Consider the following 23678-nt stretch of genomic DNA (forward strand, 5'->3'; position numbering starts at 1 on the left):
TTGGTTTGAAAAGTGCAAATCAATCCCAGAACAACAGCAAAGAACTTTGTGAAGTGGCTGGTTGAAACAGGTACAAAAGTATCTATATCCACAGTAAATCGAGTCCTATATCAGCATAACCTGAAAGGCCGCTCAGCAAGGAAGAAGCCACTGCTTCAAAACCACCATTAAGAAAGCCAGACTATGGTTTGCAACTGCACATGGGGACAAAGATTGTACTTTTTGGAGAAATGTCCTCTGGTCTGATGAAACAAAAATTTAACTGTTTGGCCATAATGACCATCATTATGTTTGGAGGAAAAAGCCTGCAAGCCGAAGAACACCATCCCAAACGTGAAGCACGGGGGTGGCAGCATCATATTGTGGGGGTGCTTTGCTGCAGGAGCAACTGGAGCACTTCACAAAATATATGGCGTCATGAGGAAGTAAAATTATGTGGATATATTGAAGCAACATCTCAAGACATCAGTCAGGAAGTTCAAGCTTGTTCGCAAATGGGTCTTCCAAATGGACAATGACCCCACTTATACTTCCAAAGTTTTGGCAAAATGGCTTAAGGACAACAAAGTCAAGGTATTGGAGTGGCCATCACAAAGCCCTGACCTCAATCCTATAGAACATTTGTGGGCAGAACTGAAAAAGCATGCGCGAGCAAGGAGGCCTACAAACCTGACTCAGTTACACCAGCTCTGTCAGGAGGAATGGGCCAAGATTCACTCAACTTATTGTGGGGAGCTTATGGAAGGCTACCCGAAACGTGTGACCCAAGTTAAATAATTTAAAGGCTACTCTACCAAATACTAATTGAGTGTATGTAAACTTCTGACCCACTGGGAATGTGATGAATGAAATAAAAGCTGAAATAAATAATTCTCTCTACTATTATTCTGACATTTCACATTCTTAAAATAAAGTGGTGATCCTAACTGACCGAAGACAGGGAATCTTTACTAGGATTAAATGTCAGGAATTGTGAAAAACTGAGTTTAAATGTATTTAGCTAAGGTGTAGGATGGAGACTTACTGACTCTTGCTCAGTATTAAAGCATTATGAACAGCAACATCAATTAATTGTTTAATTGACTCGTTAAAATGAGTCATGTATTACTCTAGAAAACACATACAGCTTTTAATGATTTTTAATGATTGTGAAAAACTGAGTTTTTATGTATTTGGCTAAGGTGTATGTAAACTTCTGACTTCAATGTGCATCTGAGATAGGAATGTTGATAAACCTTAAACTCAACAATGTTCTCTCTCTCTCTCTCTCTCTCAGAGCATTGTCTATGGTGGGGCTGATCCTTATAGCCTTTGGTACAGGAGGCATCAAACCCTGTGTAGCAGCGTTCGGAGGTGATCAGTTTGATGAAGAACATGTAAGAGATTCTATCAGTCTAGTCTAAAATACACACTAATAATACTCTTACTGCAACATATGAGGAAGTTCTCAATCTAATACCTGTTATTACAGAAGTATGTAGGCTTAGCTACGGAAGAATGGGATAGCAATTATGCTACAAATTGAAGAAAAAAACTATTTTGACCTGAAAAAGTATCAAATGAATTTCTGATATTAAACAGTGTTCACCATCATTGGGTTTTCTCCCTTGTCACCTCAGACGAACGAAAGGAGGAAATTCTTCTCAATTTTCTATATGTCCATCAACGCTGGGAGTGTCTTATCGACAGTCATCACTCCAATACTGCGAGGTTCGTGTCCACATTAACCTTAACCCTTATCTCAAAGGTGAAAGGCATCGAGGGCTCAGGCCTCTCAGGTGAAAGGCATTGAGGGCTCAGGCCTCTCAGGTGAAAGGCATTGAGGGCTCAGGCCTCTCAGGTGAAAGGCATTGAGGGCTCAGGCCTCTCAGCTGAAAGGCATTGAGGGCTCAGGCCTCTCAGGTGAAAGGCATTGAGGGCTCAGGCCTCTCAGGTGAAAGGCATTGAGGGCTCAGGCCTCTGCCTTTGCTCATGGCTGCTGCTGTGTGTTCCTGCACTTACAGGAAATGTGCAGTGTTTTGGCGGTGACTGCTACGCTCTTGCTTTCGGAGTACCAGCCATTTTGATGGTCATTGCTCTAGGTGAGTGTGCTCTCTTCTTCACACCTTATCTAATCAAGCTAGTCTGGGTTTCTGTTGCATACTTGGAGTAGAATATACCCAGTGGGTAAACCTGGTTGAAATGACGTTATTAAATGACCAGATTACAACCTTGCCGGCTGGGGGTACAGTATGTATTGAATACATTCAGCACAGACCTGGTTGTGCAGCAGGCTTGTATACACGAGCTACTGCACTATTCATATAGCCAAGCTACCATTATGGGTCACACCAGGGGGGATGTGGCCCCTCGAGTTGGAAAGCAGGATTTTGTTTTTATGGCACATGCTTTAGTGAGGTAGAGGCAGTGAACACTAAATCCCATATGGATCGAGAGGAATGGGATTCAGAGGCAGTCATCAGAAAGAACCTAGTGGACCACAGAGGTGTGTAAACATGGCTCCTCGCCAGTCAAAACAACCCAGAACTGTGTTACACACACACATACATACATACACTGCTCAAAAAAATAAAGGGATCACTTAAACAGCACAATGTAACTCCAAGTCAATCACATTTCTGTGAAATCAAACTGTCCACACTTCTGTGAAATCAAACTGTCCACAAATGGAATAGACAACAGATGGAAATTATAGGCAATTAGCAAGACACCCCCAATAAAGGAGTGGTTCTGCAGGTGATAACCACAGACCACTTCTCAGTTCCTATGCTTCCTGGCTGATGTTTTGGTCACTTTTGAATGCTGGCGGTGCTTTCACTCTAGTGGTAGCATGAGACGGAGTCTACAACCCACACAAGTGGCTCAGGTAGTGCAGCTCATCCAGGATGGAACATCAATGCGAGCTGTGGCAAGGTTTGCTGTGTCTGTCAGCGTAGTGTCCAGAGCATGGAGGCGCTACCAGGAGACAGGCCAGTACATCAGGAGACGTGGAGGGGGCCGTAGGAGGGCAACAACCCAGCAGCAGGACCGCTACCTCTGCCTTTGTGCAAGGAGGAGCAGGAGGAGCACTGCCAGAGCCCTGCAAAATGACTTCCAGCATGTGTCTGCTCAAACGGTCAGAAACAGACTCCATGAGGGTGGTATTAGGGCCCGACGTCCACAGGTGGGGGTTGTGCTTACAGCCCAACACCATGCAGGACGTTTGGCATTTGCCAGAGAACACCAAGATTGGCAAATTCGCCACTGGCGCCCTGTGCTCTTCACAGATGAAAGCAGGTTCACACTGAGCACATGTGACAGACGTGACAGTCTGGAGACGCCGTGGAGAACGTTCTGCTGCCTACAACATCCTCCAGCATGACCGGTTTGGCGGTGGGTCAGTCATGGTGTGGGGTGGCATTTCTTTGGGGGGCCGCACAGCCCTCCATGTGCTTGCCAGAGGTAGCCTGACTGCCATTAGGTACCGAGATGAGATCCTCAGACCCCTTGTGAGACCATATGCTGGTGTGGTTGACCCTGGGTTCCTCCTAATGCAAGACAATGCAAGATCAATGCTAGACCTCATGTGGCTGGAGTGTGTCAGCAGTTCATGCAAGAGGAAGGCATTGATGCTATGGACTGGCCCGCCCGTTCCCCAGACCTGAATCCAATTGAGCACATCTGGGACATCATGTCTCGCTCCATGCTTTAGTCCAGGTCTGGGAGGAGATCCCTCAGGAGACCATCTGCCACCTCATCAGGAGCATGCCCAGGCGTGGTAGGGAGGTCATACAGGCACGTGGAGGTCACACACACTACTCAGCCTCATTTTGACTTGTTTTAAGGACATTACATCAAAGTTGGATCAGCCTGTAGTGTGGTTTTCCACTTTAATTTTGAGTGTGACTCCAAATCCAGACCTCCATGGGTTGATACATTTGATTTCCATTGATCATTTTTGTGTGATTTTGTTGTTAGCACATTAAACTATGTAAAGAAAAAGTATTTAATAAGAATATTTCATTCATTCAGATCTAGGATGTGTTATTTTAGTGTTCCCTTTATTTTTTTGAGCAGTGTATATACACACACACACACACACACACACACACACACACACACACACACACACACACACACACACACACACACACACACACACACACACACACACACACACACACACACACACACACACACACACACACACACACACACACACACGGCTGGTATTGGCTATTTGCAAGTCTTTTTCAACATATGAAAATATAGTCTGAAGGTATTTTGGCTAGTTGGTTTTAGCTCCTGGGTTGAAAAAATGGCACACACCCAGATAACACACATCATCAACATGTTAGACAAGAAGTTTACTCTAACAGGGAGTGTGTTTCATCTTTACCTTTAGCCCTTCATAGATGACCAGGGATAGAAATGCCAAAAAACCACTCTAGGAACTCCTAGAATTCAGTTTTACAGGAACTTCTAGAATTCAGTTTTACAGGAACTCCTAGAATTCAGTTTTACAGGAACTCATAGAATTCAGTTTTACAGGAACTCCTAGAATTCAGTTTTACAGGAACTCCTAGAATTCAGTTTTACAGGAACTCCTAGAATCTACAGTTTTACAGGAACTCCTAGAATTCAGTTTTACAGGAACTCCTAGAATTCAGTTTTACAGGAACTCCTAGAATTCAGTTTTACATGTCAAAAGGATTTCAACGAGGGAACTAATTTCCCCTTGGATCTGACAGAAAGACAGTATTGATGGTATTTTGTTTTGCGGTCGGTCCTCTTTGGAGGATTTCTTTTATTGCGATAGTACATTTACAATCAGTAAAGTCTACTCAACATCTACTCAAATGTGTCTATGTCTTTGTAGTCGTGTTCATCTCTGGAAGTGGGATGTATAAGAAGAGTCCACCTGAGGGGAACGTCTTATTGGATGTGTGTCGGTGCCTGGGGGTAAGTCATTCACCTCTCTCAACAGTCACACATTTCCATAGAAAGATGAGTCTCTTGAGGCAGATTGTTAACATTGCTGGCTAGTACACTCAAGATCTGGCTCTGGGTTCTGAGATAATGGAAAGATAAACAACTGAAAAATACTACCTCTGGGCTTACACACAGTCCATGACTGCTCCTGTTCGCTCCATCCTACAGTTGGCCATCAAGAACCGGTGGATGAGTTCTAAGTATGACTCTAAGAGGAAACACTGGCTGGACTGGGCAGAGGAGAAGTATCCGGTATGATTATCAAGAATGAAATAACTCCAGTGAGGACTATAATCACTTCATGGAGCTTGTAACTGTCCCATTAACAATGTTTCAGATTATAATAGGATAATATAATATAAAGATGAGGAACATTTATGGCGATCTGGCTTGCAGGTGAAAGGTATGTATGTATCCATTCTAAGGAAAAGGTATATGTGTATGTACAGTGCCTTGCGAAAGTATTCGGCCCCCTTGAACTTTGCGACCTTTTGCCACATTTCAGGCTTCAAACATAAAGATATAAAACTGTATTTTTTTGTGAAGAATCAACAACAAGTGGGACACAATCATGAAGTGGAACGACATTTATTGGATATTTCAAACTTTTTTAACAAATCAAAAACTGAAAAATTGGGCGTGCAAAATTATTCAGCCCCTTTACTTTCAGTGCAGCAAACTCTCTCCAGAAGTTCAGTGAGGATCTCTGAATGATCCAATGTTGACCTAAATGACTAATGATGATAAATACAATCCACCTGTGTGTAATCAAGTCTCCTTATAAATGCACCTGCACTGTGATAGTCTCAGAGGTCCGTTAAAAGCGCAGAGAGCATCATGAAGAACAAGGAACACACCAGGCAGGTCCGAGATACTGTTGTGAAGAAGTTTAAAGCCGGATTTGGATACAAAAAGATTTCCCAAGCTTTAAACATCCCAAGGAGCACTGTGCAAGCGATAATATTGAAATGGAAGGAGTATCAGACCACTGCAAATCTACCAAGACCTGGCCGTCCCTCTAAACTTTCAGCTCATACAAGGAGAAGACTGATCAGAGATGCAGCCAAGAGGCCCATGATCACTCTGGATGAACTGCAGAGATCTACAGCTGAGGTGGGAGACTCTGTCCATAGAACAACAATCAGTCGTATATTGCACAAATCTGGCCTTTATGGAAGAGTGGCAAGAAGAAAGCCATTTCTTAAAGATATCCATAAAAAGTGTTGTTTAAAGTTTGCCACAAGCCACCTGGGAGACACACCAAACATGTGGAAAAAGGTGCTCTGGTCAGATGAAACCAAAATTTAACTTTGGCAACAATGCAAAACGCTATGTTTGGCGTAAAAGCAACACAGCTGAACACACCATCCCCACTGTCAAACATGGTGGTGGCAGCATCATGGTTTGGGCCTGCTTTTCTTCAGCAGGGACAGGGAAGATGGTTAAAATTGATGGGAAGATGGATGGAGCCAAATACAGGACCATTCTGGAAGAAAACCTGATGGAGTCTGCAAAAGACCTGAGACTGGGACGGAGATTTGTCTTCCAACAAGACCATGATCCAAAACATAAAGCAAAATCTACAATGGAATGGTTCAAAAATAAACATATCCAGGTGTTAGAATGGCCAAGTCAAAGTCCAGACCTGAATCCAATCGAGAATCTGTGGAAAGAACTGAAAACTGCTGTTCACAAATGCTCTCCATCCAACCTCACTGAGCTCGAGCTGTTTTGCAAGGAGGAATGGGAAAAAAATTCAGTCTCTCGATGTGCAAAACTGATAGAGACATACCCCAAGCGACTTACAGCTGTAATCGCAGCAAAAGGTGGCGCTACAAATTATTAACTTAAGGGGGCTGAATAATTTTGCACGCCCAATTTTTCAGTTTTTGTTTTGTTAAAAAAGTTTGAAATATCCAATAAATGTCGTTCCACTTCATGATTGTGTCCCACTTGTTGATTCTTCACAAAAAAATACAGTTTTATATCTTTATGTTTGAAGCCTGAAATGTGGCAAAAGGTCGCAAAGTTCAAGGGGGCCGAATACTTTCGCAAGGCACTGTATGAAGAAGTTTCTGGTGAAATGGACCCATACTGTATGTCCTCCTACTGTATGTGCTTCTCTACAGAAACGTCTGATCCATGAGATTAAGATGGTCCTGAGGGTTCTGGTGCTCTTCATCCCTCTGCCCATGTTCTGGGCTCTGTTTGACCAGCAGGTAAGGATCCAATGCTTACCCTAACCCGAACCAGCTTGGACCTTCCTAAATAGAACAGTAACCACCACCCTAGCTGTTAAAAAGCCTCTAAACAGGACCTTTCATTGTTCCCAAACCCAGGATTCAGGCCAATACAGTAGATACGGACCAAGTAAAGACGAAACGGTTTGAAATGACATCATTTCAACCAGATTACAACTCTTTACTTTATTTAAATGATATTATTCCAACAAGCTTTGCCCTCTGGGACCCAAAGTTCTGCTTGCCTCACTGCTTGATCTTGAGGCATTGTTCTGTTGTCTCCTCTCATCTCCTCTCTCCTCCTCTCCTCTGGTCAACGACCAAACCTCACCACAATAACAACTGATTAAGAAAAAGTGCAAACCCCAAAACCCCATCTATCCAACCTTCTCTAACCCAGAGTCCCTGGGCACATTCCTCTGATAAAACACTGTGATTAAATCTAACAAGAAGAACAAAAACCTCCATCTTAGTTTTAATGAAGGGAATCTATATTGTTTATAGGCAATAACATTTTGTTTGGCTTTGCATTAGGCATGTTAGAAGCCAAGGACATGTTGGATTGATGAGGTCTGATTATACCATTGAAGTGAATGGTGTTGGCGAAGCAGCTATTCAGTGCTATAGAATACAGGGAATGGGCCAGTGATAACATGATAACATTTAGCCTTCTTTGTTATATGGTACTATAGGGATCCCGCTGGACTCTCCAGGCCACCCGGATGAACATGGCCTTTGTAAGTTCTTTGTCTTTCTTTCAATGTACAGGACTTTACAACAGTGGTAGGAGTCTCGTAGTGAATGGCCTTCGTAAGTTCCTTTCCTTTTCTAGCTTTTGAAACGGTGTAACAATGTGCTCTACAACTGTGGTAAAACCCAAGTGTACAACATTTATGATTTCATAGTATTTTGCATTGTTTTACTATCGTTGACTGTAATCTGAAATAGTAATCTTGTTTGGAATCTGTCTCTATGTTACAGGGATCAGCATTCGTTCTGAAGCCTGATCAAATGCAGGTTCCTGGAGCTTCTTACTCTCTTCCTAGTATTCTATAGTGCATTACTGCTGGTGATGTCTATATTTATATATTCTCTCCTGAACCCAAACCCTTTTATAATGGACATTATCACCATAATGCTATCTCGCTATTGACAAAATAAATTGAGCAAGAATATTTACTAGTGTCTTTTCTAAGTTTGCTTCAGCAACCAATATGATTTGATGGTATTTTTTGTTGTGATTTTATATTGAGTCATCAGAAGCTTCCCTGTGTTTTGTTCTTCCTTGTTCTTTCAGATGCTAAACGCTCTGCTCATCCTCATGTTTGTGCCTATCTTTGACGTGGTTGTCTACCCACTCATAGGCCTGTGCAGGATCAATCTCACGTGAGTGGACCATGGCTGTGTCTGAAAACGTTACTATGCAGCTGTCAAATCCTTGCTTCCTCTGTCCTTATTTCCTCACTCTGTCTCAAAGCTCATTGGACAAGGATACCGTAGGGAGCTTGGACCTCGGCTCTTGGATCCTCACTTCCAATGAGCTTCAAGAGGAATTGTGGAAACAAGGACGGAGGAAGAAAGGGTTTGACGGCTGGACACTACAGTCTTCAACAGTAGTTGAAGGCTGTTTGGGGCGGCAGGTAGCCTAGTGGTTAGAGTGTTGGGCCAGTAACCTAAAAGGTTGCTGGATCAAATCCCTGAGCTGACAAGGTAAAAATCTGACGTTCTGCCCCTGAACAAGGCAGTTAACCCACTGTTCCCCGGTAGGCCATTATTGTAAATAAGAATGTGCTCAGATTTTCAAAATAGGCTTCTCAACCATAGGCAAACAATCATTTGTGTAACAGTAGCTAGCTAGCGTAGAATTTAGCGTTAGCATTAGCGTTAGCATCCAGCAGGCAACATTTCAACAAAAACAAGAAATGCCTTCAAATAAAATAATTTACCTTTGAAGAACTTCGGATGTTTTCAATGAGGAGACTCTCAGTTAGATAGCAAATGCTCAGTTTTTCCAAAGGGGCGCTATTTCATTATTGGATAAAAAACGTTCCAGTTTTAAGCGCAATATTTTGTCACGAAAAGATGCTCGACTATGCATATTATTGACAGTTTTGGAAAGAAAACACTCTGAAGTTTCAGAATCTGCAAAGATATTGTCTGTGAGTGCTCCAGAACTCATTCTACAGGCGAAACCAAGATGAAACGTCAAACAGGAAATGAGCAGAATTTCTGAAGCTCTGTTTTCTAATGTCTCCTTATATGGCTGTGAATGCGACAGGAATAAGCTTAGACCTTCTGCCGTTTCCCCAAGATGTCGGCAGCATTGTGACGTATTTGTAGGCATATCATTGGAAGATTGACCATAAGAGACTACATTTTCCAAGTGTCCTCCTGGTGCCCTGCGTCGAAATTGGTGCGCAAAAGCCAGGTGCAATTATTTTTCCATTTGATAGAGAGGAGAAACCAGGCTTCCACGAACGATATATCATCGAAGAGATATGTGAAAAACACCTTGAGGATTGATTCTAAACAACGTTTGCCATGTTTTCAGTCGATATTATGGAGTTAATTTGGAAAAAAGTTTGCGTTTTGAGGACTGAATTTTTGTTTTTTTTTGGTAGCCAAATGTGATGTACAAAACGGAGCTATTTCTAATACACAAATAATCTTTTTGGAAAAACTGAGCATTTGCTATCTAACTGAGAGTCTCCTCATTGAAAACATCCGAAGTTCTTCAAAGGTAAATTATTTTATTTGAAGGCTTTTCTTGTTTTTGTTGAAATGTTGCCTGCTGGATGCTAACGCTAATGCTAACGCTAAATGCTACGCTAGCTAGCTACTGTTACACAAATTATTGTTTTCCTATGGTTGAGAAGCATATTTTGAAAATCTGAGATGACAGTGTTGTTTACAAAAGGCTAAGCTTGAGATATGGCATATTTATTTCATTTCATTTGCGATTTTCATGAATAGTTAACGTTGCGTTATGGTAATGAGCTTGAGTCTGTATTCACGATCCCGGATCCGGGATGGGGAGATCAGAGAGGAGACAGAATGCCTGATACGGCTCCATCTCCCCTTTAGAGACAGAATGCCTGATACGGCTCCATCTCCGCTTTAGAGACAGAATGCCTGATACGTCTCCATCTCCGCTTTAGAGACAGAATGCCTGACACCGTCTCCATCTCCCCTTTAGAGACAGAATGCCTGATACGGCTCCATCTCCCCTTTAGAGACAGAATGCCTGATACGTCTCCATCTCCCCTTTAGAGACAGAATGCCTGATACGGCTCCATCTCCACTTTAGAGACAGAATGCCTGATACGGCTCCATCTCCCCTTTAGAGACAGAATGCCTGATACGTCTCCATCTCCCCTTTAGAGACAGAATGCCTGACACCGTCTCCATCTCCCCTTTAGAGACAGAATGCCTGATACGTCTCCATCTCCCCTTTAGAGACAGAATGCCTGATACGTCTCCATCTCCCCTTTAGAGACAGAATGCCTGATACGTCTCCATCTCCCCTTTAGAGACAGAATGCCTGATACGTCTCCATCTCCGGTTTAGAGACAGAATGCCTGATACGGCTCCATCTCCCCTTTAGAGACAGAATGCCTGATACGGCTCCATCTCCGGTTTAGAGACAGAATGCCTGATACGTCTCCATCTCCCCTTTAGAGACAGAATGCCTGATACGTCTCCATCTCCGGTTTAGAGACAGAATGCCTGATACGGCTCCATCTCCCCTTTAGAGACAGAATGCCTGATACGTCTCCATCTCCGGTTTAGAGACAGAATGCCTGATACGGCTCAATCTCCCCTTTAGAGACAGAATGCCTGATACGGCTCCATCTCCCCTTTAGAGACAGAATGCCTGATACGGCTCCATCTCCCCTTTAGAGACAGAATGCCTGATACGTCTCCATCTCCCCTTTAGAGACAGAATGCCTGACACGTCTCCATCTCCGCTTTAGAGACAGAATGCCTGATACGTCTCCATCTCCCCTTTAGAGACAGAATGCCTGATACGTCTCCATCTCCCCTTTAGAGACAGAATGCCTGATACGTCTCCATCTCCGGTTTAGAGACAGAATGCCTGATACGTCTCCATCTCCCCTTTAGAGACAGAATGCCTGATACTTCTCCATCTCCCCTTTAGAGACAGAATGCCTGATACGTCTCCATCTCCCCTTTAGAGACAGAATGCCTGATACGTCTCCATCTCCCCTTTAGAGACAGAATGCCTGATACGTCTCCATCTCCCCTTTAGAGACAGAATGCCTGATACGTCTCCATCTCCCCTTTAGAGACAGAATGCCTGATACGTCTCCATCTCCCCTTTAGAGACAGAATGCCTGATACGTCTCCATCTCCGGTTTAGAGACAGAATGCCTGATACGTCTCCATCTCCGGTTTAGAGACAGAATGCCTGATACGGCTCCATCTCCGGTTTAGAGACAGAATGCCTGATACGTCTCCATCTCCGGTTTAGAGACAGAATGCCTGATACGTCTCCATCTCCGCTTTAGAGACAGAATGCCTGATACGTCTCCATCTCCGGTTTAGAGACAGAATGCCTGATACGTCTCCATCTCCCCTTTAGAGACAGAATGCCTGATACGGCTCCATCTCCCCTTTAGAGACAGAATGCCTGATACGTCTCCATCTCCCCTTTAGAGACAGAATGCCTGATACGTCTCCATCTCCCCTTTAGAGACAGAATGCCTGATACGGCTCCATCTCCCCTTTAGAGACAGAATGCCTGATACGTCTCCATCTCCCCTTTAGAGACAGAATGCCTGATACGTCTCCATCTCCCCTTTAGAGACAGAATGCCTGATACGTCTACATCTCCCCTTTAGAGACAGAATGCCTGATACGGCTCCATCTCCCCTTTAGAGACAGAATGCCTGATACGTCTCCATCTCCCCTTTAGAGACAGAATGCCTGATACGTCTCCATCTCCCCTTTAGAGACAGAATGCCTGATACGTCTCCATCTCCCCTTTAGAGACAGAATGCCTGATACGTCTCCATCTCCCCTTTAGAGACAGAATGCCTGATACGTCTCCATCTCCCCTTTAGAGACAGAATGCCTGATACGTCTCCATCTCCCCTTTAGAGACAGAATGCCTGATACGTCTCCATCTCCGGTTTAGAGACAGAATGCCTGATACGTCTCCATCTCCGGTTTAGAGACAGAATGCCTGATACGTCTCCATCTCCCCTTTAGAGACAGAATGCCTGATACGGCTCCATCTCCCCTTTAGAGACAGAATGCCTGATACGGCTCCATCTCCCCTTTAGAGACAGAATGCCTGATACGTCTCCATCTCCCCTTTAGAGACAGAATGCCTGATACGTCTCCATCTCCCCTTTAGAGACAGAATGCCTGATACGTCTCCATCTCCCCTTTAGAGACAGAATGCCTGATACGTCTCCATCTCCCCTTTAGAGACAGAATGCCTGATACGTCTCCATCTCCGGTTTAGAGACAGAATGCCTGATACGTCTCCATCTCCGGTTTAGAGACAGAATGCCTGATACGGCTCCATCTCCAGTTTAGAGACAGAATGCCTGATACGTCTCCATCTCTGGTTTAGAGACAGAATGCCTGATACGTCTCCATCTCCGCTTTAGAGACAGAATGCCTGATACGTCTCCATCTCCGGTTTAGAGACAGAATGCCTGATACGTCTCCATCTCCCCTTTAGAGACAGAATGCCTGATACGGCTCCATCTCCCCTTTAGAGACAGAATGCCTGATACGTCTCCATCTCCCCTTTAGAGACAGAATGCCTGATACGTCTCCATCTCCCCTTTAGAGACAGAATGCCTGATACGTCTCCATCTCCCCTTTAGAGACAGAATGCCTGATACGTCTCCATCTCCGGTTTAGAGACAGAATGCCTGATACGTCTCCATCTCCGGTTTAGAGACAGAATGCCTGATACGGCTCCATCTCCCCTTTAGAGACAGAATGCCTGATACGTCTCCATCTCCCCTTTAGAGACAGAATGCCTGATACGGCTCCATCTCCCCTTTAGAGACAGAATGCCTGATACGGCTCCATCTCCCCTTTAGAGACAGAATGTCTGATACGGCTCCATCTCCCCTTTAGAGACAGAATGCCTGATACGGCTCCATCTCCCCTTTAGAGACAGAATGCCTGATACGGCTCCATCTCCCCTTTAGAGACAGAATGCCTGATACGTCTCCATCTCCCCTTTAGAGACAGAATGCCTGACACGTCTCCATCTCCGCTTTAGAGACAGAATGCCTGATACGGCTCCATCTCCGCTTTAGAGACAGAATGCCTGACACCGTCTCCATCTCCCCTTTAGAGACAGAATGCCTGATACGTCTCCATCTCCCCTTTAGAGACAGAATGCCTGACACGTCTCCATCTCCGCTTTAGAGACAGAATGCCTGATACGTCTCCATCTCCGGTTTAGAGACAGAATGCCTGATACGTCTCCATCTCCGGTTTAGAGACAGAATGCCTGATACGTCTCCATCTCCCCTTTAGAGACAGAATGCCTGATACGTCTCCATCTCCGGTTTAGAGACAGAATGCCTGACACCGTCTCCATCTCCGGTTTAGAGACAGAATGCCTGATACGTCTCCATCTCCCCTTTAGAGACAGAATGCCTGATACGTCTCCATCTCCCCTTTAGAGACAGAATGCCTGATACGTCTCCATCTCCCCTTTAGAGACAGAATGCCTGATACGTCTCCATCTCCCCTTTAGAGACAGAATGCCTGATACGTCTCCATCTCCCCTTTAGAGACAGAATGCCTGATACGTCTCCATCTCCCCTTTAGAGACAGAATGCCTGACACCGTCTCCATCTCCCCTTTAGAGACAGAATGCCTGATACGGCTCCATCTCCCCTTTAGAGACAGAATGCCTGACACCGTCTCCATCTCCCCTTTAGAGACAGAATGCCTGATACGTCTCCATCTCCCCTTTAGAGACAGAATGCCTGATACGTCTCCATCTCCCCTTTAGAGACAGAATGCCTGATACGTCTCCATCTCCCCTTTAGAGACAGAATGCCTGATACGTCTCCATCTCCCCTTTAGAGACAGAATGCCTGACACCGTCTCCATCTCCCCTTTAGAGACAGAATGCCTGATACGGCTCCATCTCCCCTTTAGAGACAGAATGCCTGACACCGTCTCCATCTCCCCTTTAGAGACAGAATGCCTGATACGGCTCCATCTCCCCTTTAGAGACAGAATGCCTGACACCGTCTCCATCTCCGGTTTAGAGACAGAATGCCTGATACGTCTCCATCTCCCCTTTAGAGACAGAATGCCTGATACGTCTCCATCTCCCCTTTAGAGACAGAATGCCTGACACCGTCTCCATCTCCCCTTTAGAGACAGAATGCCTGATACGGCTCCATCTCCCCTTTAGAGACAGAATGCCTGACACCGTCTCCATCTCCGGTTTAGAGACAGAATGCCTGATACGTCTCCATCTCCCCTTTAGAGACAGAATGCCTGATACGTCTCCATCTCCCCTTTAGAGACAGAATGCCTGATACGTCTCCATCTCCCCTTTAGAGACAGAATGCCTGATACGTCTCCATCTCCCCTTTAGAGACAGAATGCCTGATACGTCTCCATCTCCCCTTTAGAGACAGAATGCCTGACACCGTCTCCATCTCCCCTTTAGAGACAGAATGCCTGATACGTCTCCATCTCCCCTTTAGAGACAGAATGCCTGATACGTCTCCATCTCCCCTTTAGAGACAGAATGCCTGATACGTCTCCATCTCCCCTTTAGAGACAGAATGCCTGATACGTCTCCATCTCCCCTTTAGAGACAGAATGCCTGATACGTCTCCATCTCCGGTTTAGAGACAGAATGCCTGATACGTCTCCATCTCCGGTTTAGAGACAGAATGCCTGATACGGCTCCATCTCCCCTTTAGAGACAGAATGCCTGATACGTCTCCATCTCCCCTTTAGAGACAGAATGCCTGATACGGCTCCATCTCCCCTTTAGAGACAGAATGCCTGATACGGCTCCATCTCCCCTTTAGAGACAGAATGCCTGATACGGCTCCATCTCCCCTTTAGAGACAGAATGCCTGATACGGCTCCATCTCCCCTTTAGAGACAGAATGCCTGATACGGCTCCATCTCCCCTTTAGAGACAGAATGCCTGATACGTCTCCATCTCCCCTTTAGAGACAGAATGCCTGACACGTCTCCATCTCCGCTTTAGAGACAGAATGCCTGATACGGCTCCATCTCCGCTTTAGAGACAGAATGCCTGACACCGTCTCCATCTCCCCTTTAGAGACAGAATGCCTGATACGTCTCCATCTCCCCTTTAGAGACAGAATGCCTGACACGTCTCCATCTCCGCTTTAGAGACAGAATGCCTGATACGTCTCCATCTCCGGTTTAGAGACAGAATGCCTGATACGTCTCCATCTCCGGTTTAGAGACAGAATGCCTGATACGTCTCCATCTCCCCTTTAGAGACAGAATGCCTGATACGTCTCCATCTCCGGTTTAGAGACAGAATGCCTGACACCGTCTCCATCTCCGGTTTAGAGACAGAATGCCTGATACGTCTCCATCTCCCCTTTAGAGACAGAATGCCTGATACGTCTCCATCTCCCCTTTAGAGACAGAATGCCTGATACGTCTCCATCTCCCCTTTAGAGACAGAATGCCTGATACGTCTCCATCTCCCCTTTAGAGACAGAATGCCTGATACGTCTCCATCTCCCCTTTAGAGACAGAATGCCTGATACGTCTCCATCTCCCCTTTAGAGACAGAATGCCTGACACCGTCTCCATCTCCCCTTTAGAGACAGAATGCCTGATATGGCTCCATCTCCCCTTTAGAGACAGAATGCCTGACACCGTCTCCATCTCCGGTTTAGAGACAGAATGCCTGATACGTCTCCATCTCCCCTTTAGAGACAGAATGCCTGATACGTCTCCATCTCCCCTTTAGAGACAGAATGCCTGACACCGTCTCCATCTCCCCTTTAGAGACAGAATGCCTGATACGGCTCCATCTCCCCTTTAGAGACAGAATGCCTGACACCGTCTCCATCTCCGGTTTAGAGACAGAATGCCTGATACGTCTCCATCTCCCCTTTAGAGACAGAATGCCTGATACGTCTCCATCTCCCCTTTAGAGACAGAATGCCTGATACGTCTCCATCTCCCCTTTAGAGACAGAATGCCTGATACGTCTCCATCTCCCCTTTAGAGACAGAATGCCTGATACGTCTCCATCTCCCCTTTAGAGACAGAATGCCTGACACCGTCTCCATCTCCCCTTTAGAGACAGAATGCCTGATACGGCTCCATCTCCCCTTTAGAGACAGAATGCCTGATACGTCTCCATCTCCGGTTTAGAGACAGAATGCCTGATACGTCTCCATCTCCCCTTTAGAGACAGAATGCCTGATACGTCTCCATCTCCCCTTAGGCCGCTGAAGAAGATGGCTGTTGGTATGATCTTTGCAGCGCTGGCCTTCGGTGCTGCCACCTTGGTGGAGGTCAACGTCATGGTAAGACACAGCATCTCTGGCAGAGGAGGCTGGTGGTAGGAGCTATAGGCATATTGTAATGGCTGGAATGGAATAAATGGAACCGTATCCAACAAATGGAAACCACGTTAGACTCTGTTACATTCATTCCATTCCAGTCATTACAATGAGCCCATCCTACTATAGCTCCTCCCACCAGCCTCCACTGATCTTTGGGGGACTTCACTTCCGTAAGTGACACTCCAGGTCATCTTTTTTTTGCAGTTGCGCTGCATAGATGGTCTGATCTCACAATGCCTGGAGAAGTGTTTAGTGTAGCAGGAACAACATTAATATGTTGCAACTGTAAAAAAAAATCAACCTGGATTGCCACCTTTGTAACAGACCTGTCCTCTGATGTCCCCTCTCTCTCTATTCCTCTGCTAGAAAACAGTGGTGGAGCCTGCACCTCGTGGACAGTGTCTGCTACAGGTCTACAACCTGGCTGACAGTGACGTCAAACTAAGCATCCCTGGGAGTAACCTATTCTCACAACCCATCAAATCCTATGAGGTAAACTGGGCTGGGGAGTTTTACCCTAGTTTTACTCTGCTACGCTAATAATGCTGTGACTAATAATCAACCTTGACCTGATAGAAAGCAGACCTACCAGATAGGATTGCCATGAGAAATGGCTGTAGACTCCGTAGACGCTCCATAGTCTGACTCCATAGGAATCTACAGCTACATCTCACGGCAACAGATGTGCGTTCTGAGGTCAACAGGTCCATTGTTCTACAGCTATTACAGCCAGACCTGGGTTCAAATACTATTTGAAATCTTTCAAAAACTTTGTGTTTGCTTTAGCCTGCCTGGAGTTTGCCGTTGTGCGACTGTTATATTGGTTCCATTGTGCCAGGAAAGCTCGATCAGGCCCAGTTGGAGTATTTGAAATAATTGTAGTAATATTTCAACGCAGGTCTGATTAGAGCTGAACATTAATCATGGCAATACATGTAATACACATGCCTCTATGTCTATCAGGATCCTCAAGCATATCAGCATCTTGAACTGGGGGGACACAACAAGACCATCACTGTGGGGATCAATCACAATGGACACTTTCATGAGTGTAGAGAGACTTTCACAGAGCAGAAAGCCTACAGTCTCGTCCTGCACAGCAAAACCTCGGGAATAGTGTGTCAACTAGTGAGTCTGAAGTTCACCCTATAATCTTACAGTCACTACAGAAATCATTTCTGTGTTTGCAATCTGTTTCTGTTTTCATTTTTTTTTATAATATAGGCGACAGACAACATACTTAAAAGTGAAAAAATGGAAGCATACCTGAGGTAATTATGTGTTTATGTTTGAATTGAAATAGGATACGGAATAATGCTCCATTGGAAAGACGGACTTCCGTTAGTTCAGTGAATACCCTGCAAAGATTCAAGTATTGCTCTAACAGGTTCATAAACACGCGGAGTGAGGCTGTGAACGTAACGATGGCTGGTGTGGACTTTTACATACCCGCTGACTATGGCATATCTCCCAATAAGAGTGTGGAAAGAAAGGAGTGAGTGGCCATATTTCTGTTCCATTGCAGTTCATCTTAAAACAGTGTAAAGTGTCCCTTCCTAGGCCACTGACAAAGCATTCAATAATTGATATTCCTAATTTTCTAACATTGAACATCTGACTAATGTAGTAATACATTTGAAATAGATACAGTCCACAGGAGGCTGGTGGCACCTTAATTGGAGAGGACGGGCTCGTGGTAATGGCTGGAGCAGAATAAGTGGAATGGTATCAAATACTTCAAGCACGTGGTTTCCATGTGGTTGATACCATTCCATATGCTCCATTCCAATACATTATTATGAGCCGTCCTCCCCTCAGCAGCCTCCACTGATACAGTCAGTGCTAGATCATATCTCAGTATCCACAGATCTCTTTTACCTCTGCCCTCTCGAAATCCTTCACCTATGCCATCTCTCACAGGTATACAAGCGTGAGGTGTACATCAGGCTCACAGGATTTCTCCATCAACCTGGGCCTGCTCGACTCTGGGGCTTCATACACAGTCATCCTCAAAGGGGTGAGTCATCCCACTGCTTATACATGAGATCACAAAATACCATCTTGTAGGTACTATTAAGTGCTGCCTGCTATGGCCTGAAACCACATTGGCAGTATAAATACATGGACTAGCACAGTACTAGCTACTTCTAGTACTAGCTACCTAGTAAGTTACACTTACTAAAGATATGTGATCCCTGCGGGAATTGAACCCACGACCTTGGCATTGCTCACATCGTCAGTGCCTGCTCTGGTAGACATTACTCGTAACTTCCTTTACTTTTTTCCAGGGCTCTGGAGACATCATTCCCCAGAAGATGGAGGATGTGAAGGTTATTATTTCTCTTTTTTCCTCTCTGCATTGTTGGGAAGGGCCTGTAAGTAAGCATTTTACAGTTAGTCTACATCTGTTTACGAAGCATGTGATTCAATTATTTTTTATTTGATTTGTGAAGGCCAACAATGTTCACATAGCCTGGCAGATCCCCCAGTATGCCCTGATGACAGCAGGAGAAGTCATGTTCTCCATCCCAGGCATCGAGTTCTCCTATTCACAGGTCAGTAGGTATCCAGTGATTGTTGATTGAGTATTGGTTGAGTATTGACTTACTTAGGCACCTCTGTAGATCTGAAAGAATTGGTGTCCAGTATGATGAACACTTAGTTTATACCAACCAGAAACCTTTCAGATCTACTAGAAGTGGCTAGGGGGTATAGACAGCTACGGGTTGATTACTAGGAATTCAGCCTCTACAAGGAGATCATGTTTGAGTGAAGAACATGTGATATGCTTTTCCCTGCCAATGATAAACAATATCTAGGTCTATGTTCAATACAGGCCCCAGCCAACATGAAGTCACTGCTGCAGGCCGGCTGGCTGCTGACTGTAGCCTTTGGCAATGTCATTGTGCTAATCGTAGCAGAGGGGGCAGGTCTGGATCAGGTAAGTCCCAGTGGTAGAAGACGGTTTTGTTTTTCCTGTGCCTTTTGGGAAGCCTTGTCAGTGCGCCATTGAACCCACAGACCTCATAAAACCATTAAAAAGAGTCAAACAGAGCAGTGTCTGCAGTAGTCCACTAGAGGGAAACCAATCACAACAATAAGAATGGCTTGTTCCCTTTCTCTCTCCAGCTTGAGTCGCGAGTACACCAGGATAATAAATATGGCTATCAAATAACAACCATAGTCCCCAGTGTTAAATGTGTTTAACATTGATTCTGACATTCCCAGTGGATGGAATTCCTGCTGTTCGCTGGCCTCCTGGTGGCAGTCTGCATCATCTTCTCCATCATGGCTTACTTCTACACCTACGTAGACCCAGGCGAGCTAGACAAGCTGTTCCCAGACAAGACAGTCAATGAGGATGAAGATGACCTGAAGAAGGACCAGACAGACGACACTATGTACTTGAACTCAATAGAGAAGAGCACCAATATGTAGTCTGGTGACTGAATTCAGAGTGTTTCCCTCTCAGGAGATTTGTAAGCCCCCAGTGTGGAATCTTTTTTGTTTTATACATTTGTAAATCGAAGCAAAGTATTAAGATATGGTGATTGAGTGTATTTTACTTGCTGAACCTTACTGAATGTTGTTAGTTATTGTCACACCCTGTCTGTGTGATCTTACAGTATGGACTAACCACAGTCAGCACTCCAACTGAGACACTTCTCAAAATCTGGAGGTCAAACCAGGACCGGTGGTAACAAAACACATTGTTCAAACGCTGTATTTTATTTTTGTGAATTTCTAAAATGTTACTGAACATAGTAGAATGATCTGAAGTCCCCTGTTTACAATGATGTTCAAAGATGAAAACAACAGACTCTTGTAGTTGATAAACAAAACAATTACAGAACATTGTGAAAAGGGTCCTTCTTTAGCAGGCATGAAACTTAAGGATTTTGGTTACTAGTAGAGCAATTTTTAACTAGTAGAACCATTTTTACTAGTGGCCTAGATTCATTTCCATCCCTGCTCTTTAGACTGTCTACCTGAGACAAATACTGGAGTAGACTTAACTCCAGTAATACCTGACTAAAAGAGCCTCATTCAAATGACAAAACTATGAGTCAAGGAAAAATGTCTAGTGTGTCCTAATCATTTGATAGATTGACCTTCATAAAACGTTCCACTCCTGGGAACCATTTTACTCGAATTTTACTCTTGTAGTACGTAAATAAAAATGTGTAAATTTCTCTGAATGTGATATCATTTTGTTTCTAAAATCTTGCTACTCTTACGGTTTTGCAGGACTACCTCATTGTTGGTGGCGCTACATGTTTCTAGTCTTTATTCATTCAGAGCTTTGGTTTCCTTCCCTTGTCACAGACCCAGGACTATAGAGAGACAGAAAAATAACACATCACTTCCTGGTAACTGGGACATATCATCACTCCTTAGACAGCATTCATTAATCACAATACCATAACAGGCTGCCTTTCTAACATCTTCACCCCAACTGACACCCTATTCCCTATATAGTCCTTCCACTTCAGACCGGAGCCCTTGGACGCAAACAGAATGTACCAGCTGGGGAATGGAAGGCAGAGCACTGGTCTAAAGAGGAAGAGTAGCCCCTGGAAGCTCCAGGTTGGCAGCAGCTCAAAGGGGATCCCAATAAAATACCAAAAAACACTAAAAAGGAGTGCACTAAATATAGAATAAGGTGCCATTTGGGACGCAAACATAACCTACCAGCTGGGGAATAGAAGGCAGAAAATGTAGCCGACATCTGAGAAATACTAGCTATCACTGTTATTATTACAAGGATTATACAAGGTTTAATTTTAAGTGCTATTTTGGAGCGCTATTTGCTCGGCATAGGTAGAAAATACATGTCTAATATCACAAGACTACAAACATGGTAAGAATGGAAGAAATGCTCTTGACTTGGATTTGACCTCATGGAGTCGCCAAGACTATAACATACTACAGTAAACCATATACACTGAGTGTATAAAACATTAGGAACACCATCGTAATATTGAGTTGCAACCTCTTTTGCCCTTAGCACAGACTCAATTCGTCAGGGCATGGACTCTACAAGGTGTCCAAAACATTCCACAGGGATGCTGGCTCATGTTGACTCCAATGCTTCCCACAGTTGTGTCAAGTTGGCTGGATGTCCTTTGGGTGGTTGGACCATTCTTGATGCAAACGGGAAACCGTTCAGCGTTAACTCAGCAGCATTGCAGTTCTTGATACAAACCAGTGTCAAGAACAGGTTTGTGTCAAGTGGCTTGAACAGGTGACATCAATAAGGGATCATAGCTTTCACATGGATTCGCCTGGTCAGTCTATGTCATGGAAAGAGCAGGTGTTCATAATGTGTTGTATACTCAGTGTAGATGGGGTAGAAAAAGAAGGAGCAGAAGGGTAAGAAAATATAGAAAAGTGTGAAACGTCTTTCCGTTCTCCCTTCTCTGACACTTTGGAATAACTATCAGCCAGGCAGGATTTCCCATGTGGGCACTGCCGAGCATGGCAGAGCACTGTTAACTCCACAGAGGCTTGCGTCCCAAATGGCCCCCTATTCCCTATATAGTGCACTACTTTTGACCAGGACCGTTCTACTCTCGCCTAATCTTCAAGCCGTTCTGGTCAATAGTAGTGCACTATATAGGAAACAAGGTGCCATTTGGGACGTAGCCAGAGACTCCCAGCAGCATTAGGGGAAATAAGAGCCAGTGTCAGAGGTATTAATACCATGATATATTCCACCTTCACTACCTCAGCTGTTAAAGTCAACTGAACCCAGTTAAACTCTATAGACTTACTGATGATGACTCCATTCCACATTTTTAACAATTGAGGGAAGTTACGTACAATCTACTTGTTAGGCTCTGTTTCAATATCCATACTAGCTTAGCACTTAGAATGAAGCAATGGATTTTGGGATTCAATTTCAGTAGCATACTAGTATGAACGTTGGAATGTAGATTATGAAGCTATGGTGTTGTGGCTGTCCCTGACTGGACTCTCTCCATCAGTAGCTCAGAGACTCTAGCAATGACCTCAGGGTGAACCAGGCACTGCAGTAGGTCGTTGGTGGTGATGGAGACGGAGCAGTGTGCTCTGTCACCCTTGCCCTGGTCTCTGTCCCCAGGTGGTGGCCTTCCTCCATCTCTGCACCCTGGCCGTGGTAACACTAGGGGGTCTGAGGCTGAACCGGAGCTGGACATGCCTTCCCCTCCATGCTGGTGCTGGGCTCTACTTCCACTGACAGGTCTGGGAGGGGTGTTTTGGGTTATGCTGCTAGACCTGATGTCACAGTCTCTGGATGGTGACGGTCTGTCTTGGTTTTTGGGGTTCTGCTCTGGAGTTTCCTGGTTGGTGATCTGGTTCCAGGCCACAGGGATGAGGTGAGGGCCAAAGGGCATGGTGGATGGTGTGGAAGAGGAGGAAAGGCACTCTGCTGGTGGTGATGAAGAGTTGGTGTTCTTAGCTTGGCCCCTGGAGTCACGTTTTGCCCTTGGACATGCTGGGGTGTCCTGGGTCTGTTGGTCACGGTGACTTGTTATCCCTCTCTTCTCCATGCAGGCCCCCACAGCCAGGTTCAGGTACTGCATGTTCTCGTCATGTCCCACCAACCCCTCCTTTGGAAAAATACAAAAGTTGAAACTATAAACCCAACCGTTATGAAACGAACCAATGTTTCGTCATTCTCCGCTTTACTCAGGGACTATGGTCAGTACTGTGTGTTTACAGGGACTATGGTCAGTACTGTGTGTTTACAGGGACTATGGTCAGTACTGTGTGTTTACAGGGACTATGTCTCTTAACTTTGGGGAGGCAGGTAGCCTAGTGGTTAGAGTGTTGGGCCAGTAACCGAAAGGTTGCTGGATCGAATCCCCGAACTGACAAGGTAAAAATCTGTCGTTCT

General features: G+C 44.9%; 2 protein-coding genes across 10 annotated transcripts in view; one reads left to right on the forward strand and one right to left on the reverse strand.

The window, feature by feature from the left end:
* LOC110501803 (solute carrier family 15 member 2) overlaps nucleotides 1-20990 on the forward strand; it is a 26714-nt gene extending 5724 nt beyond the window's left edge. For all 4 annotated transcript variants that reach the window (XM_036959204.1, XM_036959206.1, XM_036959207.1 and 1 more), the window contains 19 exons: nucleotides 1277-1376; nucleotides 1620-1710; nucleotides 2004-2081; nucleotides 4859-4941; nucleotides 5140-5223; nucleotides 7101-7190; nucleotides 7904-7948; nucleotides 8193-8228; nucleotides 8509-8597; nucleotides 16678-16759; nucleotides 17165-17290; nucleotides 17762-17926; nucleotides 18023-18069; nucleotides 18186-18293; nucleotides 18719-18815; nucleotides 19087-19128; nucleotides 19252-19353; nucleotides 19635-19739; nucleotides 20027-20990. In XM_036959204.1, coding sequence (XP_036815099.1) covers nucleotides 1277-1376; nucleotides 1620-1710; nucleotides 2004-2081; nucleotides 4859-4941; nucleotides 5140-5223; nucleotides 7101-7190; nucleotides 7904-7948; nucleotides 8193-8228; nucleotides 8509-8597; nucleotides 16678-16759; nucleotides 17165-17290; nucleotides 17762-17926; nucleotides 18023-18069; nucleotides 18186-18293; nucleotides 18719-18815; nucleotides 19087-19128; nucleotides 19252-19353; nucleotides 19635-19739; nucleotides 20027-20236 — 1780 coding nt within the window. In that variant the 3' untranslated portion in view covers nucleotides 20237-20990. The remainder of the gene's footprint in view (nucleotides 1-1276; nucleotides 1377-1619; nucleotides 1711-2003; nucleotides 2082-4858; nucleotides 4942-5139; nucleotides 5224-7100; nucleotides 7191-7903; nucleotides 7949-8192; nucleotides 8229-8508; nucleotides 8598-16677; nucleotides 16760-17164; nucleotides 17291-17761; nucleotides 17927-18022; nucleotides 18070-18185; nucleotides 18294-18718; nucleotides 18816-19086; nucleotides 19129-19251; nucleotides 19354-19634; nucleotides 19740-20026) is intronic.
* hspbap1 (hspb associated protein 1) overlaps nucleotides 20512-23678 on the reverse strand; it is a 35622-nt gene continuing 32455 nt past the window's right edge. For 5 of the 6 annotated variants that reach the window (XM_036959208.1, XM_036959211.1, XM_036959210.1 and 2 more), the window contains one exon: nucleotides 20512-23391. In XM_036959208.1, the coding sequence (XP_036815103.1) occupies nucleotides 22744-23391 (648 nt within the window). In that variant the 3' untranslated portion in view covers nucleotides 20512-22743. The remainder of the gene's footprint in view (nucleotides 23392-23678) is intronic. The other variant, XM_036959209.1, reaches the window with a different exon arrangement.

The sequence above is a fragment of the Oncorhynchus mykiss genome, chromosome 22 (assembly GCF_013265735.2).
Source record: "Oncorhynchus mykiss isolate Arlee chromosome 22, USDA_OmykA_1.1, whole genome shotgun sequence".
Lineage (NCBI taxonomy): Eukaryota > Metazoa > Chordata > Actinopteri > Salmoniformes > Salmonidae > Oncorhynchus > Oncorhynchus mykiss.